Raw genomic sequence first — 12,812 nt, forward strand, 5'->3', positions numbered from 1 at the left:
TTTTAGTGACCAGAAAACAAATTTTGATATGCGTCGGCTTACCCAAAATGAAAGGTTACGTGCCCTTGGCATGCTACAGATCGGCACAACACAGGCGGTTGTGGCGCGGACGATGAATGTTTCTCAGTCTGTCATAAGCAGGCTATGGTCCAGATACCGTGATACACAATCTGTACAGGACAGACCACGCTCAGGTCGACCAAGGGCGACAACTCAAGCCCAGGATCGATTTATCCGTACCTTGGCCTTGAGAAATCGTGTCATCACAGCAAATCAGATCAGCGCTCGCCTTCAAACAGACACTGGTGTGAGAGTGAGTGGCCAGACGATTCGGAATCGACTGCATAGGGGTCACCTTCGCGCCCTCGCGTGATCCCTTGTTTGAGAGATCATCACATTCAGGCAAGACGTCGTTGGTGTAGGGATCGTCAACACTGGGATAATCGACGCTGGAGCAATGTGATGTTTTCAGATGAGTCAAGGTTCACTGTTGATTTTTTGGACAGACGTAGGAGGGTGTGGCGTCGTCGAAACGAGCGCTTCCAAGACGTTAACGTCATCAGACATGATCGATTTGGGGGTGGTTCTGTTATGGTGTGGGGAGGCATCACTGTTGCTGGAAGAACGGCTTTACATGTTGTTGCAGGGCGTGTTACAGGCCAGTACTACCGGGACAACATCTTGGCAGTCCATGTTGTGCCGTTCGCACGACGTCATGGCCGCCGTTTCATCTTCCAGGATGACAACGCAAGATGTCACAGGGCCAGGATCGTTACAGGTTACCTCCAACAACAGAACATCACCACATTACCTTGGCCAGCACTGAGTCCCGACCTCTCCCCCATCGAGCATGTCTGGGACATGCTTGGACAGAGGTTACGTCAACGTCCTGCCAATGTCCAAGAACTTGCTGCTGCGTTGCAACAGGAATGGGACAATCTGGACCAAAATGACCTTAGACGTCTCATTAGGAGTATGCCACGTCGGATCAATGCTTGTTTGGCAAACAGAGGAGGATTTACCCGTTACTGACTTGGTTGTGATGCTGTGGTAACTTTGCTGTTTGACCCCGGGTATCATTTTACCCTTATAATGGTCAGTCTGTGCCTTACTTAGTCTATCGATCATTTGGAATAAATCGATGAATGTGAACTTCATTTCATTTTGTCATTTGTTTCTTCGTCAGTTTCATTAGGTGACTTTAATAACACTTAAAAATCAAATATCCCCTACTTTTTTTGAATAGTATATAAGCTTTTAATTACACATTTTTTTAAAAATCTTTTGTATTTTCAGCAGAACGTACTGGTACCCGTCTTTTGTTTGCTACCTAGGGGCCTAGGGGAGTGCCAGCTTGTGAAGCAAATATATTTCATGTTGATTTATTGTGATACTGATAAATAATTGTATGTTTTATTTATGTTATTTACTTCTTTTCATATTGTGTGGGTGGGGGGGGGGGGGTATAAATATTGAGACACTAGACACTAATATATTGATAAAGTATTTTATTTTATGTATCTATTTATTTATATATTTTTTTTTTATTTCATTTTTTTGGGGGGGGAGGGGGGGATATTATTATTTTCATTATTTTATTTGTTTTTTTTTAATACTCAACAAGGGATTTGGTTTAAATTGATTGTATTATATCATTATTGATTTTAATTTTGTATAGTTGAATTAAGCATAATTATTTAATTTTATGTATTTCAAACATCAGAAATTAAACCATTCATGCTATGTGTAATGTGTTTGTATGGTTATGTTGATGGTTAAATAGGTTGAGAATTGAAGCCAAATGACCAATTTTCGCGAAAAAGGGATCTGCCAGTTGGTGTTACAGAATTCAGTCAATTTTGCTCCAATATTGATAAGGTTGGTTTTGTTACAATGCTGAGATGTATGGCTTTTCAGGAAATAACACGGTTCTGGAGAAAAATTAATATTTAAAAATAGCTGCCGGTCGATATTTAAGGATATGGGTTTATGGTTTACTGTTCCATGTAATTAAATTAATCATTAAAAATATGACCTACAATTTTTGTTTCAATTAAATAAGTTAATCTTAACAATAATATTAGGCTATTGCATTTTTTGATTTAAATAATTTAATCTTATCAGTTGAGGAAGAAAGAGTTGGTATTTCAATCTAATAAGGTGCCTATAAATTATATAATTATTCATCCAATTATGTAACATTAACATTGTCTGATCGCTTTATTTAATAATACATTTATTAATTTATCATAAAAGTATTGTTAATTAAAGATGCGTTTTTAAATGTTAAACAGGCATGATGTAAGAGCTAAATCTGCTTATTGCAGGTCTTTCTTTGGGCCTTAATGTTATGTAAATTATCAATTAGACATTTATTAACATGAAAAGACCATAATCAACTCTCGATGCCATCTGATTGCTCAGATTTTAAATAGATTAGAACGGTATGGTGGTAAATTTTCAATATATTCAATTTGCATTATCTATTTTTGAAATGTTATAGTTAATAACGAGAACGACCAGCTCTTTATCTAAATCTTACATAATTCCCCTTCAAATTTATGTCTATTGTTATTGTTTTATTTTAATTTAGGACATAAAGAAATATATTTTGGTTCTCGCTTGGATGACGTGTTTTAATTTTTTTTTTTTTTAAAAAAAACCCTAACAAAACAGTCTTGTTAATTACCCCGGTTACACGAAGTAACTCTGTAAAAAAATTTGACTAGATCTATAGGCTAATTTGTCAAGTATGCAAACAAGTTAAATGTTAATGACATGAATGATATTGGATACCGTAATCATATATTCATATAAACAACATGATGAGATAAATGTAGTGCCTTACAATTTTTAAAAACTCATCTGTTACAAACAAGTGATAACTTAGAGCTAAAGACTTCGTGTAGGTATGTTTTGCCAAGCGCTATGAACACAATTTTTGCGGAATTTTGGCGCTATAGAAATGGACGTTCATTATATTTATTTATTTGGTTCTTCTGGAAAAATACATACATCTATTTAAACACCAAAAGTACTTGGCTGTACTGTTCAAAAGCTTATAGTTCCAAATTTTTAAACAAAACATCTTTCACATGATTTAATTAGCTATTTATTTTTATATCGAAGCCCGAAGAACAGGAAATCAAATTGGTGTGGCCAACATTGAAATATCAGATATCAAGGATGAAGTTGCCTTTATCAACTCTTGTAAATCTTTTAATGTACAGGATTCCTGGAAGAATCTATTTTAGAACAAAAATTCCTTTTCATTGATAACTAAAGCAATAATTCCTTTTTTATTTAATACTAATAGTGTTTTCTTTTTCCTTATATATAATTGTTATATCTACTGAAGCTAATTTAATTTCTCAACAAAGCCTAGATCAAAAAGACTATGAATTAATTGCTTACATTGGGGTGGATTTATATAAGTAAACTTTTTTCCAGTTGTGCAAGCTGAAAAAAAAGTATGTGTGTATTTTTTTTTTTGGGGGGGGGGTCTGCATTTATAAAATTAACTAAATTAAATGACAGAGCGTCAGAGGGACTTAAAATAAATAAATGGCCATTTTCTAAAATTATTAATTAGGCCTAGATTGGAAAAGAATTTTGTAGGGATATTTACATCTTTATCAACTAAAGTATACAAACAAAGCTGAATTTATTAAAAAAAATACACATTTGAATATAAACAAGATTTTTAAAACTGTTCTAATATACCACGCAATTGATAATAAAATGCAACATCTAATTTTATTAATCATACTATAGATAGGCCTATACCGTAGGCCTGTGTGTGGCCTGTGTGTGGTTAGTTAGCTCGCAATATAACCTTTTTCCTTCTGCAAATTAAATTGTAGAACATTTTTTTGAAGTATTAGAAAAATAAAGGTGTTTGAAGTATTATCTCTATATCAAAAATATTTCCTAATTTTAGTGTAAATTGGTACGGTACATGATTCATGAATGAAGAAAGGCATTTTTTGCCCATTTGTAACCTTTTTTCAACTTAACGTCACACAGTAGCTATTTCATCTTTTGCAATAATCTAAAAATATTTTGGAAGGAGATATCTTGTTCTTTTTTTTCATATAATTTTTATATACGTGTTCATTTTATTAATTTCATAAATGTAAGTTTCAAAAATGTCAATTTCGCGTGTCACTGTGTGTACGTACTGTCGAAAGCTAGACCGGAAGTAAACACCCCCCCTGCGCAAAAAAATATGCGCACGAACCAGAACGCAACATCACGTAAAGGGCTAAAGACGAGTCGGCAATCATACGATATTATCTATGATAGCACCATAGTCATGGGCAGTTCTAGAGCACATCACGGATAGATCGTTGAATTACTGAAGCACGCATGTTTTGTCTCGGCCACTTCCTTTTTGTCTAGGAGAGGGTCTTCTCTAGGGATGTATTTCGTGAAAACCACGATTCTGAGAACAATTATGGACTTGATCATAGAAATTAAACAAGGTTTAGCTAAGTGTTGTGAACTTACATTTATGGAGGCTGCTATCCGTCTGCTACACTTTTATGACGTGCGCTTTACGTCATACGTCACAAAAACCGATGACGTTTTACCGTCTAAATGCAAATGTAAGTGTAAATGTAAAGTTGCGAAACCCCTCTAATGCAGTTATTACAAAAACACTTTGTTAAGATGATTGTAATATGCACAATTCAACTATAACGAAATCCTGCCATTATATAGTAACATCAACTGGGAGGTTCATACCCTCTTGAAATCAGTATTAAGGGGATAACTCCCCTTCTTTTTTTGTTAGATTTCCGACTGTCAAGGGTTTTTTAATGCTCATGCAGAAGAATGAACATAAAATATGTAATATTTTGTGACTGTAGTAAAAGCAATCAGTGTAAAAAATTCACATAATTGAACTCTAAAATAGACAATTGAAAAAAATTGCAACAAGTAATATAATAATTAGTAAATTATATAATAATAAATCAGTTTTTGGCAAATATCTTAAAAGCTATTGACTTTTAAACATATAAATGTATTACAGACCCCCTATAATGTGACCATTCCGATGATTTTGAGTGGTCACACAACCTTCTGGGTCCACCGGTTCTAGAGATACAGTAATGACAGGGGGTAGTGTTGCGCTTTAAAAGGGGCGTGGCATTTTCACGTATTTCGGCCCCGGTGACAAATGTGTCACCAACCAAAAAATGTTCAATGACCTTCAAATAGATGATTTTTGAAGAGTTTAGCTCTGGACATATAAGTGCATACAAAACTACCATGAGCTACTCTAGTAGGTGGAGATTTCGTTAAAAGAAAATGGCCAGATATCAGACTGTAGGAAACCCGGCTCAAGTTTTATTATTAAATAAAGTTTTGTATTATTCTAAAGACGAGTGAATGGTTTTCACTATTTAGCCCAACTAAATGTACAGACAATGAATCATTCGTGTTGGGTTGATCCGCGTCTAGAATCGAAATACAACCTTAACGTTTGCGCATACCGGAAGTTATTTTAGATTAACGGCCATTGTGTTAATTCGTCTCCGTCTGTTCACCAGAGACAAATTGTCTACGATACAATATCGGCGTAGCTGGAAGCGGGCGTTAATACCCCCTGTCTATAGGATCAGCCTTACTGGTGGCGGACATTAACAAACACAATCAATGTAGTTGTGGTATTGTGAAGACGAAGTGACAGTTCTGAAACTTAAGTCAATACTACAAAAGTAACAAAGGCCTACAGAAGTAAACAATCAACATGGTGAGATAAGATTTTATTGCATTAAATTTAATCCAACGAGTTGCATGTTACTCTTTGATAACACATTCAGCCTCAGACGAGCATACAACGAACTATTACTATTACTAGGGATGACAACAAAAAATTCAACTATCCCAATATTAATAATGGAGATGAAAAGTGCGTGCAGTCGCCAGCGGTAAAATTCCACTAACTTTCTTACATGATGGTCACATCGAAAGTTGTTTTCTACTTTCATTTTGACGTTGAGCTTTCTCAGCACTCAGAGCAGCTAGAGTAAAAATTCCAAAACGAGGCGAAAAAGTTAGCCTTTTATTTACAAAAATAACCACATTTGAAGCAGTTTCGTACCAATGGACAATCAGACGAGGAAGAAAAGCCAATACGCAAATCGCTTTGGCGTATCTGTGGCGTGACTCGCAACAACGAAATTATGCCATCGGTTCTATTACTGTATTGATTTATTCTACATGGTAATACATGTACATGTATATAGCTCTAACTTGATATCATCCATAGTATTTCATAGTTCTAACCTTACTTAAAGTTAAAGATACATTTTGTCAGATTTAGATAAAGACTTAGCCATTCTTGTAGGGCATTTCAGGTCAGCAATTAGCGTTGATGGAAAATCACTGGCTGCGTGACATCAGATGTCAAATCCATGATTTGATTGATAAGAACAAGACTATGTAAAGCATATTCGAAAACTATTCCCCATATTTGGCGTGTTTTGACGATGTGTAATTTGAAAATATCAACAAACAAAGTACTCGGCTTTACACTAGTTGTAATTTTTTCACGGTTGAATTCAAGCCGTGTCCCCTGCCAATCAACACTCAATGCGAGGTGACTTAAAGATACATTATGGGAGATTCGATAACGAGTTGGCACTATAACTATAATAGTTAAAAACTACATAATGTAAAAAGCAATTTGCTTAAAATTTCATTCAAATTGATCCACTCTGAACCGAGAATTTATCGATTGAAATTTCCACCTAGCCTCGTTCATCATTACTAAAGTCAGTACGATAAACAGCATAGTCTTGATTATTCATTTAATTGTTAAATCGTGTGGGAAAGTTATGCAGTAAATCAGCTCATAATCCATTAAAGATCACAGGCTAGTGATGCCATCTAGAGTTGATTATGGTCTGGATAGGTTAATAAATGTCTAATTAATAATTTAGATAACATTTCAGGCCTAAATAAAGATTTCCAATAGACAGATGTAGCTCTTGCATAATGTATGTTTAAGATAAAAATGACAGTGAATTAATCTCAGCTGCATCCCTTGCTAATCAACACGTTATACTAGGCGACTTACCATAAAAAAACATTTTGAAATATAAGTTTATCTCCCAAAGACCGATTCCTTTCGATATCGACATGTAACTGACCATCGCTTTATGATTTATGGCCCCTGATTGTATGAACAGTAAAGTTTTTAGCTTGTGGACCCACTAGAGGTCACAATTTTTATCCAATTTTGATGAAACTTGAAAGGTATGTTAACCCAAAGATTTTGATATTTGCGCATATAGGACAGCAAGTTCCAGGATTAGGGCAACTGATTAAAAGTAAATTGCGTCCTTAGCTTGTGGACCCTCTAAAGGTCGCAATTTTTATCTGTAAATTTTATATAGCCACATAGAAATGTGGTGGTATGTTGCTGTCGCATCTGTCGGTCAGTCATCTACAGAAATGAAATGGGGTTTAACGTCCTACTGTTCTGCTCCTATACTGGGCTAATGAAGACGGGCATACGCCATACAGTGTGTTATGAGGGAAATTTTGCCCGGGCAACGGCGCTACGGCCTACTCTTATATCGAATTCCAACTGCCAAGGGATCTTTTACGTGCATTCCAATGTATACATGGGACCTCGGTTTTTCGTCTCATCCAAAGGACTAGACAGCTGTCCTTGTCAGGCCCTCTGTTCTGCACCACTGACAAGGGGAAACCACGTCAGAAAATCTGGATGAACTTTCTCGGCCAATGCAGGGATTGAACACCCGACCTCCAGGCTAGCAGGCCAGCATCTTAACTACCTAGCCACCGTGGCTCCCCAGTCATCTACAATTTTTTGTTAATACTCTACAAACTACATTTATCGTCTGTTTATTTTTACATTGATGTATGTTGTTTACAATAGTGAGATGAAGAATCCTATTTAATTTCAATAATTTCCATTAATTTCTTCTATAGTTATGACCCTTGTTTCACTTTGGTGCTCCTTGTGATAACGACAAGAGTTATCATCCGATCAGTATGGAATTTATATTTTCATTTGAATTAGTGAAATGAAGCAGCCTTTTGAATTTAAGCAATTTCTGTAAATTACTTCAAGAGTTATGGCCCTTGTTCCAGTTTGTAGCACCTTTTTAATTCTCAAATGACGAAAATCACAAACTGATCTGTATGAAATTGTCTAGTCATTACCCCCCCCCCCTTACCAATTTTTGCATCAAGTGTCCTGACTGACATATCTAATGATGTTATAACTTTTATATATTACAGGAAACTAATGATGATATAACTTTTATATATTACAGGAAACTAATGATGTTCAAACATTTCATCAGTGTGTTGTATGTGATGAAATTTTCCAACAATATGATGATTTAGAACAGCACAATAAAATACATGTTAAAGAAGAGAAAACTGATGATGTACTTGAATATTGTCATGGTAAAGAAGAGAAAACTGATGATGTTGATGAATATTGTCATGTTAAAGAAGAGAAAACTGATGATGCAGATGAATATTGCCATGTTAGAAAAGAGAAAATTGATGATATAGACGAAAATTGTCATGTTCAGTTTGACGAAAAAAAGACAAATGATGTAGATGAATATTGCCATGTTAAAGAAGAGAAAACTGAAGATATTAAACCAGTTCATCAGTGTAATTTATGTAATGAAGAATTTAAATCAGACACTGATTTAGAGAAACATTGTAAAATACACGTTAAAGAAGAGTTGAACACTGATAATGATAGTGATGTAGGCCTACAATCAGCTGACAGTCAGGGTGTAGCAAAGAATTATAAATGTAATTTTTGTAGTAAATCATTTAACCATAATAGTGGTCTACAGCAACACATTAGGGTTCACACAGGTGAAAAACCTTATAAATGTGATGTTTGTGATAAATCATTTTCACAGAGTAATCATCTATATGGTCACATTAGAAGCCATACAGGTGAGAAGCCATATCAATGTGATGTTTGTAGTAAATCGTTCAGTTTTAGCCAAAGTCTGCAGAATCATCTCAAAATTCATACAGGTGAAAAACCTTATAAATGCGATGTTTGTAGTAAATCATTCTCCAGGAGTAGCGCTTTGAATAGGCACCTGAGAACGCATACAGGTGAAAAACCTTATAAGTGTGATGTTTGTGGTAAATCATTTTCACAGAGTAGTGGTCTATACATACACAGTAGAATTCATACTGGACAAAATCTAACTAAATGTGATGTTTGTAGTAAATCATTTTCACAGAATCAAGCTCTACAGATACACATGAGAATTCATACAGGTGAAAAACCTTATAAATGCGATGTTTGTAGTAAATCATTTAAAACGAATCACGCTCTACAGCAACACCTGAGAATTCATACAGGTGAAAAACCCTTTAAGTGTGATATTTGTAGTAAATCATTTAGACATAGTTGTAGTTTTCTGCAACATGTGAGAACTAATTGTGGATCATTCACAGAGAAAATTAAAATTCAGAAACCAATAACTGATACCCTAGACAAACCTTTTAAATGTGATGTTTGTAGTAAATCATATACTCAACAAGGTAACCTACGGAAACACAAGAAAATTCATACGGGTGAAAAACCGTTTGAATGCGGGGTTTGTAGTCGATCGTTCACCGAGAATGGTACGCTACAGGTACACATGAGAAAACATACCGGGGAAAAACCTTATGTTTGCGGTGTTTGTAGTAAATCATTCACAAAGAGTAGTGATTTGCGAAGGCACATGAGAACGCACACGGGTGAAAAGCCTTTTCAATGTGATGTTTGTAGTAAATCATTCACTGAACGAGATTCTCTGAAGAGACACATGATACTTCATACATGTATCGGAAAAATGGAATGAAATGGTGTTTGACATCCTACTGTGATGTTTGTAGTAAATCATTTACTGAACGAGATTCTCTGAAGAGACACATGATACTTCATACATGTATCGGAAAAATGGAATGAAATGGTGTTTGACATCCTACTGTGATGTTTGTTATAACTTTTAGAAAATAATCCTTGAGAAAAACTATAGTTCAGTCACTTAGGTGACAATTGTAAAACAAAAATAGAAATGGTTTAGATTTGTCTTTGATTCCATAAAGTAGTTAGATTTTAAAATGTTAAATACTGTGTTATTCAACATGGCGCCCGTGGGGTTTAATATATTTAGGTACGAATTAGTACCAAATGGTTTATCTATATGAGTCAAGGTTTGAACTATGCCTTGGAAATCGGAAGTAGGAGGCGACTAGTATGTGTCTCTCTTATGTGGACCTAAGTGAGATTGTCCGTTGTATTAACTGGACGGGTAGACCTGTTCTTCTTCGGTTATGTATCAATGTTGAATGAGCGGCTTCTTATCAACCTGATCAGGGTTTCGGAATAGTACATGTATCAATACATGAGTCCAATCAGTCTGAAGAATTCCATACGAACGAAAATTTCCCTCATAGCACACTGTATGGCGTATGCCCGTCTTCATTAGCCCAGGTTAGGAGCAGAACAGTAGGACGTTAAAAACAACATTTCATTTCATTTCAGAAGCTTTTCACACTCTATTCATTAAAATGTTTAGTTTCAAACTATTGTTGGAAAACTGTTCAAGTCTGTTGTGAATCATAAAAAAACATTGGGTTTCTACTGTTATGTAGTTTAAAGGGTCTGTCGAGATTAGATAATGAGTGTTGGGTTTATAACTAGTTACTTTCTCAAAAGGTGTTGATTATTTAACAGACTAAATGTAGTGACAGTGGTTCATATACATGTACAACCTTATTTCACATGATTACAGATCTTTATGTAATGAATAGAGTGTGAAAAGCTTCTGAAATGAAATGAAACTCCTGCTAAAACAACACAACTAAATGATACCTGAGTTGTAGTGGTGCTGGGTTAATCTTTTTTTTATCTACACAAGTGTTGATTTTACTGTTTTGAGTATTTTTGTGCCTAGATGTTAGTCTCAATATCCTATTTTCGCTCTGTTTATTTGCTAAATCACATCTAAACAAAACCCCCAGACCTGTGACAACAAGATTTGATGATGGTTTCTTATAAAAGGGACCCTAATAAAGATTTTTGTAGTCAATGTTTTTTACCTCTCTTTTCCTCCCCGGTCCCTGGCTTTGATGGTTTGGGTCTTCAGTAGTATAGTTTGTTTGGGTCAAATTGCCCCTCTACTATATCAAGTGAAATCACTTGCTTTTGAGTGAAAAAAAAAGTGACATATTTAAAGATACATTATGGGGGATTCGGTAATGAGTTGGCAGTTCTCACTATAATAGTTAAACACTAGATTATGTAAATGCAATTTGGTGAAAATTTCATTCAAATTGATCCACGACGAACCGAGAACTAAGCGACCGAAATTCCCATAACCCTCGGTCATCATTACTAAAGTCAGTACGATAAACAGCATAGTCTTGATTATCCATTTAATCGTTTAATCGAGAAGGAAAGTTATGCAGTAAATCGGCTTACAATCCACCAAATTCCCATAAGCCTCGGTCATCATTACTAAAGTCAGTACGATAAACAGCATAGTCTTGATTATCCATTTAATCGTTTAATCGAGAAGGAAAGTTATGCAGTAAATCGGCTTACAATCCACCAAAGATGGCAGGCTAGCGCTGCCATCTAGAGTTGATTATGGTAAGTGTTAGATATTATGAAACGGGGCCGATTTTGATAGATTCTATAAAGCGAGTATAATTTAAGCCCCGCCCTTTTGTTGTTTAGGTCCTTCACACTTTTTTGAAGGTTAGGGTTGCAAGGGACCATTTAATGTTGGGCCTAATGATGAACATAAAACTTATTCTCCCTGAAGTTGGATCGTTCTCTGAGGCAGAACGATTTCCAATACCACCTAATATGTCTACGAAAGTATTTCAATCTGATGAAAATATGTGGTATAGGGCCATGAATTTCCCTTTGTCTAGGATACATGTACATAAAAGGTAGTATTCTTAATTTATATAATAAAATCATTCAAATATCTTTTTTTTCATGGAAATTAATTGAAAAAAATACTCCAAAATCTTTTATAACGCGAGGCCGATTGGGTTCTATATGTGGTATAAGGCAATGATTTTCTCAATTTCTTGGATATATAGGATAATATTCTTAATTTATATAAGAAATCACTCAAATATCTTTTCTTTTTTTTTTAATGGAAATTAATTTAAAAAATACACCAAAATCTTTCAAACTTAAGAAAAAGATTCACTATAAAGCGAGGCCGATTGGGTTCTATATATGGTATAAGGCAATGATTTTCTCTATATCATAGGATAATATTAATTTATATAATCTATTCACCCTAATATCGTTTTTTGAATAGTATTCTTAATTTATATAATAAACAGACTCTATTGTTATTTTTTTTATGGAAATTAATTGAAAATATACTTCAAAATCTTTCAAACATAAGAGAGAGAGAAATGGGGTTTAACGTCCACTCGACACAAACTAGGTCATTTCGGGACTAACATATGGTTCCATTTTATTTCCATAATTGTAGGGGTCTTTAGCAGTGGGAGGACCCGGAGAAAACCCACAAGGTTGGACAGGCGACCCTACTCCTTGTCACGTACAACCGGGGATTCGAAACCACGCCAGTTGACTCAATGACAGACTTAATGATACAGCGCGCACATGCTAACCACTAAGCCATCCAAACCCCTTCAAATATAAGAAAAAGACTCACTATAAAGCGAGGACGATTGGGTTCAATGTGTGGTATAAGGCAATGATTTTCTCAATTTCTAGGATATATAGGATAATATTCTTAATTTAT

General features: G+C 35.0%; 1 protein-coding gene across 1 annotated transcript; it reads left to right on the forward strand.

Annotated features, from left to right (window-relative positions):
* Nucleotides 1-5,524: 5,524 nt before the first annotated feature.
* Nucleotides 5,525-11,075, forward strand: LOC126830724 (zinc finger protein 501-like). The gene is made up of 2 exons (XM_056099723.1): nucleotides 5,525-5,758; nucleotides 8,316-11,075. The coding sequence occupies exons 1-2, from the start codon at nucleotides 5,756-5,758 to the stop codon at nucleotides 9,870-9,872; spliced, it is 1,560 nt and encodes a 519-aa protein (XP_055955698.1). The 5' UTR covers nucleotides 5,525-5,755; the 3' UTR covers nucleotides 9,873-11,075.
* The last annotated feature ends 1,737 nt before the right edge of the window (nucleotides 11,076-12,812 follow it).

The sequence above is a fragment of the Patella vulgata genome, chromosome 1 (genome assembly GCF_932274485.2).
Source record: "Patella vulgata chromosome 1, xgPatVulg1.2, whole genome shotgun sequence".
In the NCBI taxonomy this organism is placed as follows: domain Eukaryota; kingdom Metazoa; phylum Mollusca; class Gastropoda; family Patellidae; genus Patella; species Patella vulgata.